The 26,677-nt window shown below is 39.7% G+C and overlaps 1 protein-coding gene across 9 annotated transcripts in view; it reads right to left on the reverse strand.

Moving 5' to 3' along the window:
* Window positions 1-8,899: 8,899 nt before the first annotated feature.
* thrb (thyroid hormone receptor, beta) overlaps window positions 8,900-26,677 on the reverse strand; it is a 245,918-nt gene continuing 228,140 nt past the window's right edge. For 8 of the 9 annotated variants that reach the window (XM_031903431.1, XM_018094691.2, XM_031903426.1 and 5 more), the window contains 4 exons: window positions 25,188-25,393; window positions 24,002-24,148; window positions 19,955-20,213; window positions 8,900-19,007 (listed from right to left, as the gene is read on the reverse strand). In XM_031903431.1, coding sequence (XP_031759291.1) covers window positions 18,766-19,007; window positions 19,955-20,213; window positions 24,002-24,148; window positions 25,188-25,393 — 854 coding nt within the window. In that variant the 3' untranslated portion in view covers window positions 8,900-18,765. 9 annotated transcript variants of the gene reach the window in all.

Here is a 26,677-nt window from a genome sequence, read left to right on the forward strand (position 1 = left end):
CCGTGAAAACCCACCTACGCTGCTTCAAATGGAAGCTCCTTTCCTCTAATCTAAAGGGGTGACCTCTGGTGCGTTGATTGTTTTTATGGGAAAAAAGAACATCCCCCATCTGCCTATAATCCCCTCTAATGTACTTGTACAGAGTAATCATGTCCCCTCGCAAGCGCCTCTTTTCCAGAGAAAACAACCCCAACCTCGACAGTCTCACCTCATAGTTTAAATCTTCCATCCCCTTAACCAGTTTAGTTGCACGTCTCTGCACTCTCTCCAGCTCATTAATATCCTTCTTAAGAACTGGAGCCCAAAACTGCACTGCATACTCAAGGTGAGGCCTTACCAGGGACCTATAAAGGGGCAAAATTATGTTCTCATCCCTTGAGTCAATGCCCTTTTTTATACAAGACAGCACTTTATTTGCTTTAGTAGCCACAGAATGACACTGCCTGGCATTAGACAACTTGTTATCAACAAAAACCCCTAGATCCTTCTCCATTAAGGAAACCCCCAACACACTACCATTCAGTAGATAGTTTGCGTTTATATTATTTCTACCAAAGTGCATAACTTTGCACTTATCAACATTGAACCTCATTTTCCAGTTTGCTGCCCAGTTATCTAATTTTGTCAAATCGCTCTGCAAAGCGGCAGCATCCTGCATGGAACTTATAGTTTTGCACAATTTTGTGTCATCAGCAAAAATAGAAACAGTACTGTCTATGCCCACCTCCAGGTCATTAATAAACAAGTTAAAAAGCAAAGGCCCAAGGACTGACCCCTGCGGTACTCCACTAACCACACTGGTCCAATTAGAAAATGTTCCATTTACCACCACTCTTTGTACTCTATCCTTCAGCCAGTTCTCTATCCAATTACAAATATTATGTTCTAGGCCAATATTCCTTAATTTGATCATTAACCTTCTGTGAGGTACTGTATCAAACGCTTTAGCAAAGTCCAAGTAGATGACATCAACTGCCATTCCAGCATCAAGGTTCCTGCTCACCTCCTCATAAAAGGCGACTAAATTAGTCTGGCAAGATCTGTTACGCATAAAACCATGCTGGCACAAACTAATAGTATTGTGAACTGCAATGTATTCAAGTACCCTATCCCTTATTACCCCTTCCAAAAGTTTTCCTACTACTGATGTCAGACTAACAGGCCTATAGTTTTCAGGCTGAGAACGGGATCCCTTTTTAAATAACGGCACCACATTAGCAATCCGCCAGTCTCTTGGCACCATGCCAGACCTCAATGAATCCTGAAAAATTAAGTGAAGAGGTTTGGCAATCACAGCGCTCAGCTCATTTAATACCCTGGGATGAATCCCATCCGGCCCTGGACCTTTGTTTACCTTTACATGTTCAAGTCTCTTTTGAATTTCCTCCCGAGTGACCCATGCGTCAGTAGCTAAATTACTAGAACTGGGCATATTACAAGGGAAGCCTTCATTATCTGGCTCCTCAGATGTATAGACAGATGAAAAATAAGAGTTCAAAATTTCAGCTTTTTCCCCGTTCTCATCAACCAACGTACCCCCCCGTGATAATAAAGTTCCCACCCCTTCTTGCTTCATTTTTTTACTATTCACATAATTAAAAAATAATTTAGGATTCTTTTTACTCCTAGCTGCAATATCCCTTTCCATCTCTATTTTAGCTTGCCTGATAGCTTTTTTGCATGTTTTATTTGCTTCCTTGTACCTGATGAAAGTTTCTGCTGTCCCAGCTAACTTGAATGCCGTAAAAGCACGTTTTTTATTACCAACCTCGACAATAACTCTTTTATTCAGCCATAAAGGTTTTGCTTTGCGATGCCTCTCCTTGCTTACTAGGGGGATATACTGTTGTGTATACCTACAAAGCAATGTTTTAAAGATGTTCCATTTTCCTTCTGTGTCTAACCCCATGAAAAGCCCTTCCCAGTTGACACATTGCAGAGATGCCCTTATACTGGCAAAGTCTGCACGTCTAAAATTGAGCGTTTTAGTTACTCCCTTATAGAGCTGTCTCTGCAGCATTATCTCAAAGGAGACCATGTTGTGATCACTGTTCCCCAAATGCTCACCCACACAAATGTTAGAGATGAGTTCATTATTATTAGAAATCACCAGGTCCAAAATAGCGTCATCATTCTAAACAGTAATGGCAAACGCCTGGATCACCATGCAAACCCCTGTCTATGGCAGGGTATTTTCTGGAGTTTAGTAGCCATGAAAAAGTAGCTGCTACAAGTAGCTCAGTGTGTTTTCACACGAAAAAATTATATATCCACAGCACACAATTTGAGGGCCAATTTAAACATAGAAATTAGTTTAAAAATACAGGTGCCTGTCTGGAAAAAGCAATACAGGTTCCCCCATACAAACTGCTCACCGCTCAAATCTTTTGGTCCAGGTGCAACCTGCCCCGGACCCTGCGCTCAGGTGAAAAAACTCCTGGCCAGGGGTAACTCACTTCCAAATAAGAAAGCTTTATGCTTACCAGACAGTCCTGTTGACCCGGGTGCTCCTGCCCCGAGTCCGTAGCCAGGGGACAAATCTCGTCACAAAACTTCACACATTGGCAGTGCACTCCAGATCAGCATAAAAAAGCCGCAACAGGTGATATTAAAATCGATCAACCTTTATTTGCACATCTAAAAAACACAGCTTGAGGTCTTACGCATTTCGTGACAGCGCACTTCCTCAGAGAGGTCTCTGAGGAAGTGCGCTGTCAAGAAACGCGTAAGACCTCAAGCTATGTTTTTTAGATGTGCAAATAAAGGTTGATCGATTTTAATATCACCTGTTGCGGCTTTTTTATGCTGATCTGGAGTGCACTGCCAATTTGTGAAGTTTTGTGATCAGTGTGTTTTCACCCTTAGTAATTAGCTAAACATTGTACCCAGATATTATCTGGACCTTATACCTTATTCACCATTCCTTTTATATTTTCCATTTAAACATCTTGGTTTAGGCACAAAGCATGTTATGTGCCAGCACTGTTGTTATGGGATTGTACCAAACAGATGGATTTTTCTTGAGTCTGTTTGATTTAAAACTGCCCATGTCAGCATTTATTTAGGCCAATACGCCCCTCTGATATGAGAGCCCAGCCCCTATATGGCACAAGTACACCCCAACATGTTGTTACCCTGCAAAAATACATTTTAAAGTGTTTCTCCACTCAAACCATAGGGTTAATCCCGCTCTCTTCAAGAGACAGAGCACAAGTTGCAAGATATCCCTCTCTCCTCCTAAACTCCAGGCACTGTTTCCCACCTCCCTAAGGTTTTTTAGTTGCTTCTCCAGAGTAGGGATCAGGGCAGCCCTCAGAGGCTTCATAATTTCATTTTCTTCATTTATTTTACTAAATGTTAACATGCAGATGGTGCTGCAGCGAGAAGCATCTGGGTGCCATTACTTTCAGCCAAAGAGAAAATTGAACAGACAGATCATTTTTGCTGGTTACTGTAGAGTTTATGTCAGGAGTTCCCAGGGAGCCCTTACAAATCAGCAGCATTTTATTGAGTGGCAGAAAACCATTGTCCCAGTCCTTTTATTCAAACCTGTTCATTGTCTCCAAAATGATGGGTTATCACAACCAATTATAGTTCTGAGCTTGTTTGACTACCAGTTTCAAGATCAAAAGCTCAGTAATGTGAGGCACCGACCTCCACATCCCCATCTGTTTGGGTCACAATTGGCTTCTCTGTTCTGCCTATAAGAACAAATCACTTTCAGTTTGTGGCACTCCCATTTGGCTTAACTGCAGCCCCACGAGTGTTCACAAGTGTAATGGTAGTAACAGCTTTGGATGAGCTGAAACTGGAACAAGACCAAGTAAATCCTAAATAATCATCTTCTCCAGGGAGTCAAGCTTCCCATTAAGGGTACTGATTTCTCCTTGGAACGTTAATGTGATTCTGAAATGACTGCAGACGGCTCCCTTTAAGTCTGTATGAAAATCTTTCTTTTTTCACTTTTCTTGGAAGGTCTTTTGGTGGCAGTTTGCTCATCTAGAAGAGTTTCCAAATGTAATGCCTTCTCATGTCCCTCTTCCTGTATGATCTTCTATAAGGATAAGGTGGTTCTGCATAAAGGCTGTTTAGCATATACCAATCAGTGAGGAGGTGGTCTTGCCCACCTTATGGCCTTACTATGTATATCTCTGTGAATAAAATATTTCCCACTTCTGAATGGACTGAATACGGCTCATTGCACGATTTCCCAAGCTGAGTGCGAGCTCTATACCTGCAATTCAGACTGGGACCTATTGTGCAATATTTAGAAGCCTGGATCTTCATGCTATAGGTGCTGTACATAAGGGCTTGTATGAATGGTTAAAAAGCAAAGAACAGCGTTTCTAGTTTATTTCCTTTTCAGATTTAATTCCTCTATAGTGCTGCTTCCTCACAGTTGCCTAGGGGCACCATGCCGCCATCTTCAGGTTCTTCCTAGTGGTGATTTTGGTGTCTCGGATATGCACGTGGCTACACACAAGGAACTCCTGGGAGAACCATAAGATGGTGGCTGCTAGGCATCTGCCCCATGCCAGCTCATTTTTAGCCAGGAGAAGCACCAGTCTATGGTCAAACATGATTGATTGGGGTGCCTAGCAGATTGGCTCCCCACAGTGAGATTTGGTTTCTTTGTCCAGTGGTTTATACATTTTACTGCCACAAGAGGTCACTGTGAGAACGTGTACTAAGTGTAGACTAAACACAGGAAAAGACTCAGTTTCCAGCCAAAGTTGGATCTATTTAAAGCAACACAGTCAAGACCTAGTCACGAAGGAGTCAATGCAAAAAACTTAGATTCACCCCCATTAAGACACGGAGTAGCCTTTAACTAGATGTAAGTTACCACTATGGATAATTTGTGACATACACTAGATCTGTTACATTTTCTCTCTACGTCATAATAGAAATAGCGTTCTGGTCATTGACTGGCTGTGTATATAAGCAGTAATAGCTCAGGTAAATAGGAAACCATCTAATTGCTGCCACAACAAGAGGCCTAAGGACACAACCTGAGCCGTAAGGACACTACAATCTGGGCATTTGTAAGGGTAAGGACACTTGGAGCTACTAGTAGCAGCTACTTTTCATGGCTACTAAAATAGACAATACTGATCATTTACTGCTAATTTTCCCTACAGTGACTTCACAGTAGTGTACCTTAGCTCTCTCACTGAACTACTTACTTTCTAAGGGATATGACACACAAAGTGTTGTGACTGCTGCCATGGAGAAACAGTACTCAAAAAGCTGGAATCCACCTCAGGTAAATTCCTATTAACTGAAATTGGACCTTATGTAGCACTTGGATTCCAACAGTTGCCCAAACAGTGAGCTGGTTGTCAGGATTGGAGGCAGAGAGTATCTGTTGTGCTTCACATTGCAGCTGACAATTTTTTTTAAGTCTATTTTTATAGTTATGAGATTTTTAGCAGAAAGTTTCTGTCACAATATTACCTTCATATGCCTAAGTATAAGCTGCTCCTATTTAATGGAGACATATTCCCCATTTGGGCAATCTACCTTTTCTTTTTGTTTTATACAGCAGCCGACACTGCATACAGTATATGCTTTATTCTTGTATTAGGTGCATAGCTTCCTAGATGATTCTAAATGTGCAGCACTCTATAAAACTGAATATCACAAGCCCAGCAAGGTTTCATGATAAAACAAGAACAGGAGATAATTAGTGCTTTAGGAACACTTTTTTTCAAATGTATTGAAAAGATTAAATGCAGCCAGTGGGTGAGATCCCCCCGAGATCCCCTTCAGGAAGCAGCACTTGTAGAATAATGGGAGGATATAATAAAGGATATCATTCAAAGACTAGAATTCTTTCAATATTAAATAGAGTGAAAGTTTTAAAGTTTCCCCTTAGTAAGAAAACAGTTGTGGGTAAATATACACGGACGGCTGTGTACCCTGCGCCACCTGAGTCTTGCATTTACCTTTTCTATGCTCTGACAGGGCTAGAGGAGTGCATCACTACTGTGCTAGAAGAGATGAATTTGTGCATATACTGTGTATATAGAAATATATTTGAATATATAAATTATTGCATTCAAGAGAATTTTTCTTAAAAGGTTCTATATTTACTAAAGCCACTTTGCTAATTTTTATAAAGTATTTCAGTCTATGGAAGACATCAGTAAATACCTCCCAAAACCCTTTTACTTTATGGTCTTTGCCCCATAAACCATTGGGTCTGTTACAATATTGTTATCACAGTTTTTTTAGCACAAAATAAGAACATTTAAATTTACATTTAAGAGCATTTACTCTTTCTGTCAATAAAAACCTCTGGATTTTGGTACAATCTAACAATTTACATCTGAAGGCTAGTGGAATTTTAGCGGAATGTTTGGCCAGGCACAGATTCACTGCGAAATTCCGCATTTTGCTATTGGCGGATTTTTTTGCAAAACAGCCACAAAAGTTTGCCTCCAATAAAATTCACAAAGTGAGGAAAAATTCGCAGTTGCATCCAGGGTTGGACTGGGAGGTACAGGGGCCCTACAGGTGCCCCTGCCGGCCGCATCCCCTAACCCCCCCGAATGGGCCCACCTAACCCCCCTTTGCAGGGTCCCCACCTGACGGCCTCCCCCGAGCGCACGTAAGTTTAACGCATCAGGGGAGAAACGGCCCTGCAGGGGGAGCGCTGGCAAGGGTTGAGTCTGGGCCGCCGGGGCCCAACAGGATTTTTCCTGGTATCCCAGCAGCCTAGTCCGACCCTGGTTGCATAAAAAAATGCATATTTTTCACCTTTTCTCAAATTTTTCCTCAGTTTTGTGAAAATTTCGGCGAACCGAACCAGGACAGATTTGCTCATCACTACTGAAGGCAGTAATGACAAACCCAATGGGTAGAACTGAGCCTGTTTTAAATAAGAAATGTATATGGCACCATGACTACACAGTGACTGGGCTATGCGCCTTACTATGAAACTATGAGATCAGACACGGGACATTAGAGTTACCTCTTATTACTTATACTTTTTTTTTTTTTTTTTGCTGTGTCTTTCACATCACAATATTGCTGTTGGCAGTTACATAGTTACATAGGGTTGAAAAAAGACCAGAGTCCATCAAGTTCAACCCATCCGAGTAAACCCAGCACACACAACCCACACCTACCAATCTATAGACTCACATACATACACTATATATACAACCACTAGTACTAACTGTAGATATTAGTATCACAATAGCCTTGGATATTCTGATTGTTCAAGAACTCATCCAGGCCCCTCAGTGATGAAGGTGACTGTGCTTTCAAGTTCTAAGTCATCTGTGGCAGAGAAAAAGTGGCCAAGATCAGAACAGTTTTAAAGGCTTAGATCCAGGTTACAGGACATTAGACTCAGGGTCGGACTGGGGGGTGCAGGGCCCCGCATCCCCCCTAGGTGCCCCCGCCGGGTGCATAAATTAGCAGCAAATTGATACCATAGTCAGTTGTTTGATGCAAATTGAATGCTTTTAGGGAAAGCTTAGGAGGAAGGACTTTCCTGTTACCCATAAGGCAGTGTCTTCTTCCTTGTGAAAATCTTCCTTGTGCATCTGATTCTGACTTTATGGTGTATTTTGGCAGCTTTACATAAAGCAAAGTTATGAAACAAACAGTTTAGTCAGTTTAGTGCTGTCCATCCTTCTACATGCGGCGGATCAGGTATCTGACATGCTACATATCTGGCTTCAGGGGATATTAAACCAAAGATGTGGCACAGAGGAGTCTACTGAGCCCCGGATCAATTTGATGCCTTAAAATTCCTTAGAAAGTCACATCCATTTTGTCGACTTTTGATTCTGCAACATTTATATAAGAAATAAACTTTTAAAAGAAGTCCATTGGGATAATTGTGTTCTGATATCCAGATTTTTGTCTGGGACCAACATATTGTTGGGGAATATTGCTGTATAAGCCACTTAGAGAAAGGTCCCTTCACTTCCTCTCACCTTTATTTGCTTTCAGGCTGAGACCCACACACTGCCAGGCCCGGATTTGTGGAGAGGCCACAAAGGCCCGGGCCTAGGGCGGCAGAAACCCGGGGGCGGCATGCCGCCCCGCCGCACAAAGATCTAAAAATTTGCGTTCCCATACGGAGCAATGGGGACTTCTCCCCACTGCTCCGTATGCAAGTTTGGCCTATGGCGCATGCGTGCTTGCACCCATCGCCCCCCCCCCCGCTTCTCGCACATGCGCGCTTGCACCCCCCCCCCCCCGCTGTTCTTGGGGGGGCGTGCGACTGGGGGCGGCCTCGGGCGGCAAATTTGTAAATCCGCCCCTGCACACTGCTCAGGGCAAATATAGGGGAATCTGCTCCACATTGGGGTAACCACATGCTGTAACTCATAACAACCAATCAGCAGTGAGGTTATACTTTTTTAACAATGACAACATACAATGGATATGGTTGTTATAGGCTGCATGCCTAAGCAATTATTTGTAACTTAGGACTAGAATAGCCTTCCCCCCAGCGCCATTGGGTGCCCAGAGGTTGCCCCCGTCAGCCTGTCGTCACGTCCTGTCCCCTCCCTAGGATTGTGGGCATGTCCATCCATTTATCTTGCACACGGAGCACTGGTACAGGACGCACAGAAATCTCCAGCGTGCCTAGACTCCAGGGCTCTGTATGTGAGCGAAGTTCAGGTTCGGCTGGGCGGCATGCCACCCCAAAATTTGTCACTCTAGGCCCTCCCAAAAAATCTTTTTATTAAGGAAAAGAAAAGCGCAAACAGCCATGACACCACACGGGCGCGTTATAGCTTCCCGTTATATTCTGCGCTGCTAAGGCTGAGAGAGTGAAAGTCGAAACCGTTTTTCAGCCTAAGGGAAATAAAGCGTTTCCTCCTCATCAACAACAACATCAGGCTTGGTGTAAGATACCAGGAATCACAGATTATTGCATATATTTATATATTTATTTGTTAATTTGTTATGCTACAAAAAATGACAATCTTAGCAGTATAACTTAACACTGTTTGCAAAATGTTGCCTAGGTATGAGCTTGAATGTGGTTTATACATGAAGGCAGGGAAAGTACAAATACAGCTTAAGCTCCTTTTCACCTTGTGTCTTTATTTGAAAACCATATTGGAACCATCATAGAGTCTCTCAATGTACTTACAAACTGCAAAACGCACCATAAAAAGAACAATTATAGTACAGCAACATTTCATCATGTTTTGCAATTAACCGTGTAGCATTTACATCTATAGAAATCAATGCTTATTCCAAAACAGTTCCCAGAAATATTTCATAGTCATATGATTCTGATGAGTCTATCACCCTGCTATAAGTGCTATATTTTGGGAGGTAGCCGGTCAATGTCACAGATATCTGTTGTTAACCCCTTTTCATGCAGAAGTGAAGCCAACATATAAAATGCACAGAGATACATGAATTGCAACCTATTGTCTTGTCTACATTAACAAATAAAAAACACCATTTTTTGTGCTTTCTACAGTGATATCCTACTTGTTCACACAGTCTCACTTTATTAGCACTCGGGGCTGTGAGCTTATGCCTTGTAGGTCTCAGACTTTGTATAAAATGTAGCTATTTTGACTTATTCAAGTCACTGATGAGCCCGAGATGATGAAGAGCCGAGTGTCTGTGTGAAAGGTAGAGCTAAACCTATGAAATGCTTTGGATTCTGACCAAAGAGCTGAGTGTGCTCATGTATTACATTCCCCCCATAAGAAATGGCTCTGTCCTGTTTGAATTATTTGCATATTTTGATAGTTCTGGACATTAGCAAGTTTTTATATTACATATATGGGATCCATTGTACATCCCAGAAGCAAATGAAGCGAAAGAAAAGTGGAGTTGCTGGGCTTATACTTATTAAAGACATGTGCAATATCTGCTGAGCAGAAGATGAGCGGATGTAGATTGTACAAGTTTATAGACTGTATAGACTGTAGCTGTGAAGCACAGATGTGCACCTTGGATACTTTTGGAGATGGCAATAATATCTACAATCTCTTGAACCTCTGCCCAGTCTCCATATAAACCAAACTATCCACAGCCTTTTCTCTGTTTGACATGATTGTCTTGTGCAAAGATAGACTCTGTTGATGCCATGGAGAAGACAAACTGTGCAACAGAAAAGCAGCGTACAACAGGCTGCCTGGGTTTGCTTGTTGCTGGAGGAGCTTGGCAGAGCCAGGGGTTTTAGCACTGTGGGGGATTAATAGGACTACGGGTTGATCTTGAAGGCACCATACAGTAAAATGAACTACAGCCTGAACCATGATGCTCTCCAGACAAAATTAATGTGATGTTTAATTTTATTATTCCTAACAATTTCCCCCATTGGAGTCAATCTACAAGACCTGCATTACTGACATTTCCTTCAATGTCTCCACCTTGCCTGGTAAGATCCCCATCAGCAAGCAAACAATAATGTGTTGTGTTCAGTATAAACAGTTATTTCCATTGACATCACAATCTATGTGTAGCGGTAAGGCCAAACCTTTTGCCTTTTTTCCTCTGGTTTTTAACGTATTTCCTTTGCTTTAGCTTGTGCAGTCAATATCTGCATAGTAAAAATAGTCATTATTTGGGATGCAATGCTGAAAATAAATATCTATGCAATAATATAATATAATCTTTCTTTAAAAAATTATTCTATATAGGGAGTCTCTTTTGGGTACAGAATAAAAATATTAGCCTTTGACAAGGTGCAGTACGTTTCTTTTAGGACTGACTCTGCTTATCATTCTAAATACACATTTCCTTATGTCAGTTTTAGACCATAACCCTCATCTTCCCCAGGGTGTGGTTGCCTCTTTGAGGTAAAAGTGCTTTTCTATAATAATATGGCAACAGTGTACAATAGAAATCTGGTGATACCCCAGGGCCCTACGTACTGTAAAGTTAAGTGAATAGTTGTTCCTATTTCATTTTCCATCATGCATATTGTAAAACCCAGTGGAATCTGTGCAGGTTCTCCCACTAAATCACCATATGATCTGTGGGCAGATACTGTGCTGCGGCTGGGGATGGGCACTATAATATCACCAACGACGGGTTAGAGGCCTTTTGGCACCACACGGATTTCCTATTCACTGGACAAGAATAACAAACCCTGTGAGGCTGAAAAGATCCCCAGTCATTTGATATTTATATCGGCCCATTCCCAGCGGCACCACGCAATCCACTGTGGCGAAACAACTTACTGGAGTAACTGATTCTCAGATTTAGCAATTTGGCCAATTTCCAAACTTCAGCACAGATAAAGCTGCGCCAATGTTTTCCCTGTCGCAATTACTTTCTTTGCTGAGATCTTATAATTTCTCCTCATAGTCACCTTTCAAAAAGGTTTAGCCTGTACAAAAGTGAATATCCGTTACGTGATTGGAACAGTGATGCATGCAGCTAGAGAGCAAGTATATACATATATAAATTCATTCTATAGCATAAACAGAAAGAACACTAGAGCTGATGTACCTTTAACAACGGTCAGTTCATGTTCAGAGGGGAGTTTGGTAGAATTGCCCGTCCCGCTCGTTACCTGGACTCGTTACATACACACAATTACAAACAAGTTTGATTCTTGCTTGCGATGCTTAGGAAATAGAACCCTTTATGAGATTTGGTAACATTATATTGGCAGCACAATTCCTGAATGTGATTGCATGATCTTTGTATGAATTATACACAGCCACAGTATATTCATTATATATATAGAGAGAGAGAGAGAGAGAGAGAGAGGTGTATTCCAGGGCAATCTCTAATTGCAAAATCCAAAAAATAAAGAGAGCTGAAAGTCTTAAACCTACAGAATGAATTTTTCTTATAATTGCAGGTTATAAATCTAATCTGATTATAATATAATAATAAAATGTTCTAGGTGGCACTAATGTGGCAAACCTATCGGCAGTAAAATGCCAAAATGACTTCCCTTCACCTTTAAGATCTGGAAATGGCATCCACGTTTTCAGTTTCATTATCCCAAAACCCCCAGGTCCCAAGTATTCTGGATAACAGGTCCCATACCTGTACCAGGAGTAAATATATTTGGTATTCTGTATCTCTGTATATAAGGTGCCCACTCTTATCATCTTTATGTAAGTGAACAAGTATATGAAGCACAGAGAAGCTGTGACAGTAGCTTAAGGACACTGGGAAATTCTGCATCTATTAAATGCACTTATCTATCACGTTAGTATTTCTAATGCTATGAGCGGTGGAATATACTGGGGGCTGTGTATGAGAAGGGGAGTATGGCTGCTAAGCATTCAGCGCACAGTCATGGCGATATTGCTTGTATGAATGTGATTACTGAGCCGTTTGCTGATGGCGCTGTGATTGCGCCCGTAGCTGTAAGGCGCGCGTCTGTGCTGAGTTTTTGCTGGTGGATTAATAATTTTACCTGCACAATATTTCCCTGCTGTTAATACTAAAAGGAAAAGTTTGAATAGAAATGTAACATTTCAAATATGAAGAAAAGCTAAAATATTCATGTAAAACTAGGAAATATTTGTTATTGGTGTCACAGATGAATAACCGCTGGCCATATATCAAGATGACATGGAATCAAAGATGTACTTTTTATTACTAATGGAGTGCTTTATGTGAAATCTGAAGCATTGAAAGGGTGCGTGATTGCTCACATAGTTTCAGAGGAGAGGAAACATCAGAGTACTTAAAGGAGAACTAAAGTTCAACAATGCATTAGGCTAAAAATGGGGAATTTTTCTGTAGTGAGCTTTAATTCCACACTTTGATAAATTTGCCCCTTTGTGCTTTGTGCCTCTGTACCAGGCCAAGGCCATCAAAGCATCTTTGGTGAAGATCTGTGCCTCCAAAATTCCCCCACTCTCTATTCTTTCGTATGGGATTTTTAGAAGCGTATTTATCAGTGGGTGAGATGTTACTGTGGTGAGCTCTATTTTCCCTTTGATAAATCTGCCCCTCAGCAGCCAAGAGCACACTGAGCATGTGCAGTGCCACTAGCCCTCAAAGATTTAAGATGTGCACAAATTTGAAGGCATGACACATTGATATTATACAGCCACTGAACCTCGGGGCTGGGACAGTGAATTCAGTTGAAAAACTACAACATTTCTAGCAATGCTCTATTTAAGTTCTCCTTTAAGAAACCAGCACAGCTTTCACATAGTGATCTGGTCACTTTGATGCCATGGCATCTGGCTGAAGGCAGAAATTGTGTGGCTGATAAGTGGAAATCAATAAACTATAAGAGACTTTAAAAATGAAAAACCTAGCCGTTTTATCAGTTCAGTTATGAATGAGAAATTTATATTAAAGACCCTATTATTATGGAGTTTCTCTAGATGATTTCTTTGAAAATACCTGAATAAGAATACATTTGGTATAAGGTTTAAGGCAACTGTACTTTCAACAATAAAAATGATAGAAGGCATAGACTGTTTTTGAACGCACAGTATGAGTTTGTACATGCGACTAATCCAACAATAGACTTATAACCTGGTTTCTAGGATTTATACAGTGTAACGGATAATTATTATGCATTTCACTTCATCTTTTTGACATATATCTGTCTTTAATTGTTCACAGTTCTGGTCTCTGATTTAATGGCTAAACCATTGCTAATCCACTTGTGCACTATTCAACTCTACTGGCAAATAAGGAGCTTTGTTGATCTGTTTTATTCCTACACAGCAGACGCACAACTACAGCAATCATCTCAAGGTTCAAATCACTTGCTGCTATAGTCTGCTGAGCTTATCCATACATGTCTTTATTACTATAAAGATACATGGCAGCAGGATAGTCTTCAGACAGAGCCTATCCCATATGCAACGATATAACTAAGGTATTCTGCAAGCTTCTCAATCAGTTTGTGAATGGCATTTAGAGTAAGTGATGGAAAGAGGAGTAACCAGAAGTGGTGTACAAATCACACATAATATAGCACCTCTGGTCTCATCCTCAACAGGTTCTGGCTGCTGCTGTAATAAACCCTAGAATATCCAGTTGACACTAGCTATTTCCATCAAAGTCCCTCTCATTACTTGTTTAGTATTTAATGGTGCATTCAGATCATTGCTAGTGTTAATTCACTTTTTTCTTTGTTTTGATTTAGAAGAGATTGTGACCAGTAATAGGTATATTAAAAGGAACAAAATGGCAGTCCCTCCCACTGGTCTTATAATCTTTACTGCTAGTGGTAGAACTTGTTTGAAATATCTTGGGCGCAGGAATATCACTAAATACTGTTCTTATTACTTAATACTGTATCTGAGCTGTAAGGTTATGTTACTATGCAACTGCGCTATGCAAATGAATGACACTTTTGTCTTAAGGAAATTGTGTGTTTGGAACTTGCTGTTCCAGAATTCAGGCCACAGTTTCCCCCTATAATCTTAATTTTTTAAGTTTAAGCAAGCCAAACATTAGGCATTTTTTGAGGGGAAATCAATCATGTCAAATACTGTGTCATGTTTTCCTATTCACCTTCCTCTATGTATCAAATCCCAAGGCAACTAACTCGTCTGAGAACTATTTGAGCGACTAAATTATATTTGTGACAAATTTAGGCTTCTGGACTTTGAATGAGGGAGGCCGAAGTGAAATACAGACTAGCTGTAGACTAAACCCTTATGCAGTGAGGAATTTAGTCAGGAATCTGTGGCTAGCCTCAGCAGCAGTGAAATCTCATAGGGATTATATTAAATGTATTTCTCTGTGAGGCACTTTTGTGTTTCACCCCTGGAAAGGGACAAAATCTATAAAATTCCCCCTGAAAAGGATTTTTACACCTTCATGAAGTAACCACCCCCTCCTATGGCATGGTTCCAGAAATGTATCTGCATTATTACTTATCTTACTTTAAAGGGTTTTATATTATTCAGCTGGTAAAATCCTTTTAGTGGACTATAATACATTAGGAGGGCTATGAAAGATGATAAATAAGGTTTCGGGCAGACAACCTATGCAGCTAGCAGTAATACCTTCAAAAAAGGTACTGTACCTATTTATTATTTCCATTAATCCAGTGAAAAGAGAAAAAAAATCAACAAAACTGTCTGTTTAATAAATCTGCATCCCTATTGTTTTCTTACAGTTCTTTATATTGCTGACCATTTATAAAAGGGGAACTATTGTGAAAATGAAATTTTTCTAAATATAAATTCTTTACTATATCTGAAAAAAGTCAAGTTACCCTTCCCTACCCCTCTCCTAGCAATCTGTCTCTATTTATTCTCTCTTCAGAGAATGACAGTTCAGTATAACTTTTGGGGGCTACCCTTGCCTAGAAGATAGATCTCACTCTCACAAATAACTGGCAGAAATTCTGCCTCTTTACATGCAGGGTTTGAGCCAGTTGTTTTCTCAGCTATTGTTTGTGTTGGAGTCAGTTATGTGAATATATCTGCTAGAAAAAGGATCCTCCCCTAAAAGATGTATTAACCTGTCCATTTTAATTTCCCTTCATGCTGAAGTTAAATTTAGAGAGGCAAATGCTGCGAGAGGGTAGTGAGGAGTAACTGGATTATTTTAGAAAGTGCACAGAATTTTCAATTGATTATATGTAAAATGTTTCTTATTTCCATGTCATGAAGCTTATATTAATTTGTCCTTTTTGCAATAGTTCCCGTTTAAGAACCATAAAAGTTTGGGTTCATGTTTATATTGATGACTGTAAATTCCTCTTACTGTTACACAGATCACACAAGGGATTATAAAATAATGACTTTATGTAATTTAAAGAATGGCATTAAATTCCTAAAGGCAGTTGCAATACCTGTACTGCAAAAAGACTAAAATTAATGGAATTCGCCACTGCCACCTTTCTAATATCCACAATATAATCAATCATATTTATGATTTGTACTAGTAAAGCGTCAGTATAAATGCAATTTATTTCCTTCCCTTGTTTAACCTTAGAACAGAACTAGGCACACAAACTGAACTGGACTTTCTATAAAAAAAAGTATATCTGTAGTTATGAAAGAAAAAACAATTTGGGGGCAGATTTTTTTTATTTTAAGTCTGATTTTTTTACTGAAGGATACTGCAATAATCCCTGGTTGAAACTCTTTATTGAACAGTGTTCAACAGCTAAAATCAGTTGAACACACTTTGAGGAATTAACAGATTTATGACGACTTTGTCCCCTAGTGTTTGATGATCTGGAGCAGGGTAGGACTGGGCTGGAGTGACACCGGCAAAACCCTGGTGGGCCTCAGCCCACATAGGCCTCACTGACCCAGACCCGACACCACCCGGCACTGCCTCATCCCTGACCTCCCCCCAATCATAGCTTTAAGGGAAAAGTACAAGGCACAAACAGGGGGGGCGCGGCTTTGGCATATGGACAACCTCGCGACTGGGGCCCCAGGGGTGGCAGTACCGATTGGCCCTGGATCCCCCAGTTGGAAACTAATTCGGAGAGGATAACTACTAAGGCTATTTGCTGGATTAATGTGTATGCCTTGCCCTGGATGAAAGCAAATAGAGTATTAAAAAGCTAAGCATTACCATTGCCAAGCATTCATATAAGATTCAATTAAATTCCTTTCCTTTCCATTTTCTACCAACGTTTAAACAAAGGGGCAGATGCCAATTAGCCTTGCTGACATGCAAAGATCAAATTGTTAAGAGGCAGGCCACTGATTAAGGCCAAAGGAATTTTTTGTTAAATGAAGTGAACCAAAAAAATCAATTTTCCTTGTACATATTTCCTGGTGGCAAGATTGCTTTCCTGAGTGTATGAAGTTATGAAGGTGGGTTGGTTTTCAAACCCTACATAGACAATGTCCTGTCTGATAGAAAAATATCCTCCTTGTGATTAACATATGTTAAAAGGAGTTGTTTCAGTTTAATATAACCTTTTCAGGTTTTATAGAATTTTTATACAATACAAAATAAAATCTTTTGGATTTAATTTTAAAGTTGAATTATAAAAACACTGTTGAGCTAGATCATCTGGAAAAGAGCACTAACCATACCATTTTAAAATGATACATATGCATATACATCTATACACACATATATTATATTACACATTAATTACCTCTCAGTCTTCTTTCTGCATAAAAGAATTGCATTTAAGTACCTCTTTAAAAGAACACTAACATATATTCTGCTCCTAGAGACAAAACTTGCAACATTTATAAATATGCACAGGATTGCTGGCTTCATTCTTTTGCAGAATATCCTACATTAGAACCATGGGCCTTTTATAACCAGTTCTTTTTCACTGGTAATTGAAAGAACTCACAGTAATCTGTATTTTAAAGCAAGCAGAAAGCTCCTACTCAATTCATTGTTTTCTTGCTAATTCTCATGGGCCTAAAACTAGAATTATTTTTGTTATTGGCAAAAGTATTTTTTTAGTCATTTTTAAATTCATTTTTTATAAATATATTTTCTGTTATATAATAATCTTGCAGCTGATAAGAACCTGAATTAATATATTTTAACCTGGATGAACACAGTTTATGAGTAGCCTGATAAAGTGAGAAGATATAAGGTAATAAAGCAGTTTGCCTGACTTGAGGTCTTCCAGCATGGAAGTGACGCCACTGCTTCATACCTAGGCACTATTAGAACTCTGACAATGAAGGAGGTAGCGCTACGGTTAAAAAATGATCACATTTCAAGATTTTGGATGCCATTTACTTATGAACTGGGTTTATATCTTTGTAATGTTACCAAATCTCATATTTTGCCATTCTATAGCATAGGAATTTCTAATACCAGATCCTCCAGCTGAGGTTGAACTTGCCACCCCTCAGCAGATGAACATTGCAGACGGCTGTTAGGATTGGCAGTTCAGCTACAGGTGGTGGGGATGCTGGAGACAATGTGTCATGGTTCATCCGCCAGAGGGCTTAGGATACTGGTGAAACAGAAAGCATTCCAGAAAAGTGTACTTCCAAATACCTGAGAAGGGAATGTGCAGAATTAAAGAACTAATTCTATACAGTCAGCCCATCAAAACACACTACATGATACGAAAGTGAGCTAATGTAGTTTCTGCCTAAATATCTATTTCTGTTTAGCGCATTTCTTTCAGTACAAAAAAAAAAACAAAACATAAGTTGATGTTGGACATGGAAAAGCTAGAGTAAAAAAATACATTCTTTTCAGGCTTATTGTGTTTTTGTAAAGTATAAAGGTAGAATTAGGGCTATTACCAGACTAAATCTCCTCCTAACAAAACAACTAAGAAAATATACTTAGCAAATATCCTCAGCTGGGGCACAGAGAGTGCCAGACCATGGGTGGTTCAATCTACGTTTAAAAATAAATTATAAAATACCATCTAGTGATACAACCAAATATCTGCCTTGATCCTGGAGGAAACAGCATACTGTAGCAATACATGGTAATGACTGCCCCACATTGCACGAGTGAGTGATCGTTGCAGGAGATGGTTGGTAGGGATGGTAGCCGCAGGCACAATATTTGAAAATACCTTTGCTGTGTTGGATCTGTAGTGCTGGTGAATGCAAAATCATTTACATTATTTGTTTTGTCTTCCCCACCCCCCCAAAACTGCTTTAAAACTGGAAGGACAGCCAAACACACCGCTGTGTAATATGTTGCCAGTCTCTTCGGTAAGAAAGAGATTGAACTTCCACGGATAAACTTCACATCAAATGGACAGGATAAGGAAAACACGTCAGTCACAAGTACCCGCATCAGAGGAACATTATCATCCATGTCTATTAAGAACGGACAAGAACAAAATAAAAAGTGACGGAGGCAATGGAATGGAAGGGGAGACCCCCCAGAAGTGCTGAGAATCCAGAAGCACAGTCTGTTCTAGTCCTCAAACACTTCCAAGAACAGTGGGGGAAACAGTTCAGTGGGGCACTCCACCTTCATGTGCAGGAACCGGCTGGCATGGCACGCTCCAATCATGCGGAGGTCGGTGACTTTCATCAGCAGTTTTGGCCAAAAGTGTGCAATGTTGTGTTTCCTGTAATTAATGTAGTGTTCAAAAGCCAAGAGGAAACCTTCCTGGCACTTTTCTATTCTCTCCACACTAGTGAGGCCAGGGCGATCTGCAGTAGAGGAAAGATGAGAACAATTTCAGATTCTGGAAATATTACAAATTCACAGGCTCCAGTTTTCAATTTTACATTCTCTTTACATGTATGTAAATATGTATATATGGCTTTGCCACATTAAACAAACAGTGTAGTTCAACATGTAGTCCAGACGTTACACATTTTCGACCATTACTCCAACATACTGCCATGGGGAGAAATAGGACAGAAGCTAAATGCTATGGCAACATGTTCAATAAGTAAGAATCCTGCCGGCTTGTGTACCCAAGCTATTAGAGCTGTAGGCATTAGACACATTTTTGGTGTTTGAACCAAACACTACTTTTTCCTCTTCTAATACCAGTAGGCTAAGTTGGCAGAATAATTTCCCTTTATAATAAAAGAGCAGGTTCAGTATTTTAGTGCTGATAAGCAGGTTTCTTATTGGAGAATCCTCTTGCATCTATAAGTTAGGGCTGTCTATTTCAAGAGCTGAGGAGTGCAATGGGAGACTCACAATAGAGCTGGTAATGCCAGTCTGCACTCACACAGGCTCTGAGTGGGCACTATAGGCTCTATAAGAAAAGTACACCTTTAGAAGGTTTGACACTTTACAGGGGTCATGGTGCATTTATAGGGGCTTTATACTGGCAAATTCTAGATTTATAAAACTATGCATGTTTGTATAGGCTTTTCTGCAAAACAAAGGGTCTCCCCTGTGTAAGCAATGCATACACCATATTTACATTTAATGGCCAGTTTATAGTATGTACCAGGGAGTGCAGTGTAAGTAATAAAACCTGTAATGACTAATATGCAACTTTTAGGCAGGTATTAAAAAAAGAGGTTTCTAATTTAAAATTTGAAATGTAATATATTACATTAAGAAAAAAAAATATAATGATTTCTTTTTATTTACTCATTTTTTTTTACAACTCCACCCTAAGTCCACCTTTACAAACCTGATGACATAAGCAGCACAGCCTGCAACAAGGCGACTTCGGTATCATCAAGACTGAATGAAGAAAGCGACACCCCTAAGTCAAAGATGGCATCTGAAACCACACCGAGTCCTCCATTTTTTAGCTGCCCCCTTGTCACTGCCATCTCACCATTCAGAGTTAGAGTTTCACTTTCGGGGTCATACCGCACTGCTGCTCGGAGGGACATGATCTCCATACAACAGCCTTTAAGAAGGATGATCTGGTCTTCACATGGCAGCTGGAAACAAAAGCAAACACACAGGTTTATCTGGCATATCATTGGTGGTTGCACAGTAAAAACCCCAAAATGCATATTTCTTTTCAGCAGGTTATAGTTACATAGTTACATAGTTACATAGTTACATAGGGTTGAAAAAAGACCATTGTCCATCAAGTTCAACCCATCCGAGTAAACCCAGCACACAACCTATACTTACCAATCTATACACTCACATACATAAACTATATATATACAACCACTAGTACTAACTGTAGATATTAGTATCACAATAGCCTTGGATATTCTGCTTGTTCAAAAACTCATCCAGGCCCCTCTTATATTCTTTTAATCTGTAAAGCTGGGTGATAAATATACCTATAATGCATATAGTAAGAAAAGTGTTATTGTGTTCTGTACTTTTGTAAGGACTGCAACTTGCAACTTTTTCAGGCAGGGTGAAAATAGCAAGATGCTGGCATAGAACTGCAGGTATTTAGTAATTATCACAAGTATTATAAACATGGTGGAAAAAACAATACACTGGCATACTGCAGTCTGACATATCTCTTTATGGCGCCCTGTAGGTGTCTTCATTTTCTTACCCAGGGGCTTAACCTAACCTACAGATGTCCCCAGAAAATATATTTTGCATCCCTACAAAATCCACATACCCTCCACCCCAAGCCTAACTCAGATCTCCTTAGCACCATCCAGGATCTGAAAGAATCTGTGCCCCGCAGCCTCACACAACCACTCAAGGTCCAACTTTACAATTACACTGTACTTAGGGGAAGATTTATTATGTGGTGTAAAAAAACAATGACAAAACTTGCCACACATTGCCAGGCTTTGCTGTGTGAAAAAATGGTGTAATTTTTTTAACGTGTGTTTTCTTTGAGCGACTTCCGCCAGAACTTACTTATACAAGGTATGTAGCAGCTTAAAGTAATAGTGTCAAACCTGGCGTTCAGGCAGTGTTAAATAAAAAATACCTTAAACATACGATACATTTGGTATTTCAAACAGCTTTTTACACCATTTTTTTCAGCAATTTTCTTTTTTACATAGCATAATAAATAGGCACAGGGCTTGTAATGATTGTGGACAACAAAAAGGGTGAAGCTTACCATAGAATGGGAAATATTTAGGCAGATTGGGGGGTGTAGTTAGGTAATGATTGTTTGGGTGAGAGGTTTTTTTAATTTGAGGTTGGCAGGGCCAGGTGGGTGGTGGGAACCTTGGGGAGACAACCCTACCAGCTAACTCTACTAGCTAAGTATTATAGGGCCCTGATCATTCATGATGGCGGCCCTGAAAATGGATAGTACCTAAGTTACATTGCAAAGTATGCAATTGCTTTGCTCAGAGTTTGATAACAAAGTTATACTCCTCAGTGGCATTTATACAGCTGAGTGACCAGTTCCACTGCTTAGTATATGTTTAAACTTCTTTTATTCAACGTGTGCCTCTACTTTCTTTTGTCCTTGATCTACACACTGAAGGCTAACATTCCTCCAATCACACACACACACACATATAAATTCAGTCTTTACATATATGTTCCAGCATTTTACATTTTGTAAGAAAACAGAATAGCAAATTGCATTCAGCTTCAAGGATCTGCATTTCTATTTTGAATCAAAATGAAGCAAAAGGTTTAAAACCTCTCCGATGCTTACAGTTACTATAGCAACAAGAAAAAAAAATGATTCCATTCGGCTGTATTTGTAGCATCAGAAAGGAACAGGGGATGGGATCTATTCCAGTTTGATTTGGATAAAGTTGAAGCTATGCTGTTTGTTTTTATGAGGGAATGTAGCATGGAAGCATTGGATTTCATGCTATTAATGACAATCATGCAGCCATTTTAGGTATGAAAAAAGCAACTCATACAATAAGAGATTAGAATAGGAATGTTATGACTGACAATATGTAACCTCTGAACAAATATAACATGTGTCCTTGTAATAAGCACTTAGTCTCTAGCTCCTTTGTGATAAAGCCTGGAGATGCCTGTTCCCAGACTGATTTCTTTGGAATTTCACCTTGTAACAAGTTCAGAAAACACAACAGGTGTCAGAGAACTCTTTCCCCTGTTTTTCTGTCTGTGACATCATCCAGCCTGGCTAGAGACTGGGGAGAAACCCAATTGGCTGGATGCCCCAGTGCACTTCTGGGAGAAAGGGAGTGCCTGACTTTGGAGCCAAAAATCAGGGGTGGCTCCAGAAGGTTATAAATGAGCCCTGCTGCAGTTCCAGCCAGAGAGAGATCCAGAGTGAGTAACCAGCCACTTGCTGTTGTTGAGTTCAGACTAGAAAGAGAGAAGTCTGCTGGGCTGCTGGTGATTGCTAATTCCTCCGTGTGAGTCTCCAGTGTGTGTCCCCTGGTGAGGACAGGTGTTGCTCGAGTGCCTGCTACGTGGGAGCAGCCACCTTTCCAAAGTGAGAGGTACTTTGGGGCAGGTAGCGCTACCTGGGGGGACTTAAGAGCTCTTGGGGAAGGGACTGAACTGAAAAAGGGTTCTTGCCTATCCGGATCAGAGTGTGGAACTGGGCACTCTAAGAGACTGTCCTAAGAGTGGATAGACCATACAGGTTCCCTTATGGCAGGATTATCATTTATCCATATAGTTGTTCTTTGATTTCTTTCAACTTGTTATATAAAATTCATCTTTGCTGCATGTGTGTGATTATTTTCCTAATGGAATCCCCTTGAGGTTTGCTCCTCAGTGTCCACTAGGTGGAGGCACTGCACTGTAAATCCCAGTTCCCAGTACCCTCTTATGCACCTGGAACTCAATCTTCTTAGTAAGCAATTAAATACAGCCCAAAGAAGTGAGTGTAACACAATTTCTGCAGAGTGTGCCAAGAAAGGGTTATATGTATAAATATAAAAGGGAAGCATGAAATAAACCATCTGATGCTTTATTTATTAGTAAAACCTTCTATTGGATACAAGGGCACCCCTTGTGGTAAAGAGTGGTTTCAAAGGTGCACAGTGAGAGCTGTGGTTGTGGGATTCTATCTCTTATACGGCTGTAATGGCAGATACATTAATTTTAAGAAAGGATGGAATGCCTATTTTAGCAAGTGAAAGATACAAGGCTATTGATTTGCCTTTCAGAGTTAGTATACATTTTTAACTCTTTTGAGAAATATTGGAGAGGTATCCAATGGGGCATTTTGCCTTCCTCTGGATCTAGAAATTTGTACTTTGACAAAAGTAGAGATTAGAGTTCACCACAGAAAAACTTACTCCATTTCTACTTATTCCTATTGAATTTTCGTAAATGTATTTATCATATACACTTGATATACACTTCTAAAAATATCATAGGAATGAATAGAACATGAGCGAGTTTTTATGTATTAAGCTCTAATCTCACATTTTAATAAATCTGCCCCTTAGACTCTACAAGTGCAAACTTCTAATGGAATGTATCTTTACAATGTTACTTAACAAATATACCTGTCAGAAAAGATGCAGCAAAGCAAATAATAGAACAGTTAAAAGTGAAATTTGTAAGAAAAAAACATGCATTTAACATGCCAAAGGTCTGGTAAGCTAAAATTTAAAATGAAAATAGCACTGTTGTGAAAAATTCAAGAGTTTTTAGAAAAATGTATACAGTGAAACCTCAATTTTACATCCCCTGATTTCACGTTTTTCCTAATATATAACACATAATAAACTTCCCTGACTTTACATTTTCCACCATTTTTTTCTGGTCCCCTGAAAAACTTAAAATGGGGGTTCTACTGTATACATAAATGGCCATGGAAAACTGACTGGAATATAAAACTCACCTCACAAAACATAGGTAGCTTTTTGGCAAAATCAACCACTCTTGTAATTGCTGGGGTGATTATTTTTGTAAACTGGCTGAAGGCTTCTAAATCCACTTTTCCACCCTCAGGCGCATTAACTATGGGAGCTTGTCCAATGTCCTCTGGCTAGAGTTGCACAAACACAGATAAAGAACAGATATGAAAAAGGTACTGCTAAGGTTTAATCATTGTGTTTATGCTCACAAAATCCATAAGAATATTACAGTATACATTAACACTACTAAGCCTTCTTAACAAATATAACCCAAGCCTGAGGATCCCATCTTAAGGACCTCTAACCATACTATAAACCCAACTAAAGCATCAATTTATTTTACATCTGTTAAATGCTAGCATTACATCTGGGCTTGTATAAAAGTAGTAAAGATTAAAGGTGGCCTTATATAGCCAGATCTGCTCTCCTTAATTAACTAGATTTTCAAACCTGTCCAATTAAGTCAGCAGACCAGTCAGGCAGATCAGTTGGTGGGCCCCATACACAACGTTTTGGGTCTGAAGGGCCTGACAGTTTAAATCTGCCCATATATGGCCACCTTAACCCTCATATGAATAAACAACACATCACAGGACTTTAATGAGGAGCTAATTGTGGTGTCTAATACTGGTTTATTTCACCTCTTTTTGTCACTCATTCACCATCATTATTTTGGGAAAAGTAAATTAATCTTTATGTGTTCAAAATGTGTTCTGCCTCTGTTAGTTTTTTTACCCTACTTGATTCTTCAGAGCAGATGCAGGAGGACAAGGTTCTTACAAATTACCCTTTGTGCATAATGAACTTCTTTTCTATATACCTGGGTGCAAGTAGCAATAAGGGGGAGAGCTGATTATACAATGTAAATTTTTTTATATTATTATTATTATTTAGTACCACTATACCACAACGTTTGCCTGTTGAAGTTAAATTAAGTGGTTGTACAGTGGTTGTCAGCATAAGCTCACCACCTACTTTTTTATTGGAAGCCACAGAAAGGAAAAAAACTGCTATTTATGGAGAAACATCCTTTGGTAATGCTTGGTCCACAAGAAAATCACCAAAAATTAAAAAATGAAATACTATAGAGAAATTTATGAAGGAACAACCATTTTAGGATGATACATATGCCAAGTCAAAGCATTCTGAGTATTATACAGAGACCATTACCAAAAATTTCCTTTTTTGTTTCCAGTGGCTTCCCTGTGCATTGGTGGCCACATGCGCTTCACTAACAACTTGTATCAGCTCCCATTCTTCTTGTGTGGGTTCAGGTTTCTGAACAAGTGATTTCTGTATCTCGTCTTTCCGTCTTTTTTCTCTGTTTTCTTCTATGAGTTTCCTTTTTGCCAAACGTTTGCTGTCATCCAAAACCACTGGAAAGGAAGCAAAACATCAGCAAGCAATTACAATACTGTAGAGTGCAAAAAATACAGTAAGGGCTGTGACAGACAGGGAGATTAGTAGCCGCGCAACAAATCTCCCGTGGGCAACTAATCTCCCCAAAATGGCATCCTACCGACTAGAATGTTAATCGCCGGTGGGATGGCATATGCTGCGCTGAAATTTTCGAAGTTTCTTCTCAAGGCAACTTCTGCGATTTCAGCAAATCACCGCGCTGCATATACCATCCCACCAGCGATTTACATTCTAGCCAGTGGGGTGGCATTTCGGGGAGATTTGTCGCGGGGCAACTAATCTTCCCGTCTGTCATAGCCCTAAGTGTAATGTAAGTAATTAGTGATGTGAAGCAGCAGCAGAACATATTAAAAGAGCAATATAGTCATCATAACCCTATATCTCCAGGATCTAACAATGGCCCCATTTTGGCATGCTCTTATTTCTACAGTCTAACCTTTTCCTTAGTCCTGAGCCCCCTATGGTTCATTTGAGGCATTTCCTAATGAATAGACAGTGATACCTTGCTCACAGATAATATATTTAGCTTTATAGGGACTGGGTAAAAGTGTTAGCAGACTAGGTGGTGTAATGTTGTTCTATCCATTCCTGTTAAAACAAATGAAGTTTGTTTTACCCTGCAGTTTGGCATCCATGTGTGGATTTTTCTAGTCATCTATACCCTGCTGCACTAGTTCATCACAGCTAGTTACAAGTATAGCTGGAGTAACCAGGACTATGCCTTTAGGAAGAAGACTGTAAAAAACCTGCTGAATGGTGGAGTGAAGGCCTGAGCAAAATAATTGGGTGCTTAAACTGGAACTGGAGCAAAAGTAGACTAAAACTTAAGGAAAACTATTCCTCCAAACAATGTAGGTCTCTATAATAATATATTGCATAAACAACCTCATATTTAAACTCTGCTTCATCTAAATAAACCATTTTCATAAAAATGTACTTTTTTAGTGGTATGTGCTATTGGGTACTCCTAAATAGAAAACTGCAATTTTAAGAATTAAGGGCCACCTCCTGGGATCATAGCATTCACAGTGCACACAAACAAGCCAAGGCACACATACATGCTAGGCCACATCAGCCAATTAATGGACAGAGTTCTGCCTTTTGTTCCCACACTACTTCCTGTTACAGTTAGAGCTGCATTATTTCTGGGCATGTGATCTCTGAGGGAGCCCACAGGCCATCACTAAATGGTGGATCAAGGGATGTAAAAAGGTGATATTTAGTGATATATATATTCCAGT

The sequence above is a fragment of the Xenopus tropicalis genome, chromosome 6 (genome assembly GCF_000004195.4).
Source record: "Xenopus tropicalis strain Nigerian chromosome 6, UCB_Xtro_10.0, whole genome shotgun sequence".
NCBI classification, from domain to species: domain Eukaryota; kingdom Metazoa; phylum Chordata; class Amphibia; order Anura; family Pipidae; genus Xenopus; species Xenopus tropicalis.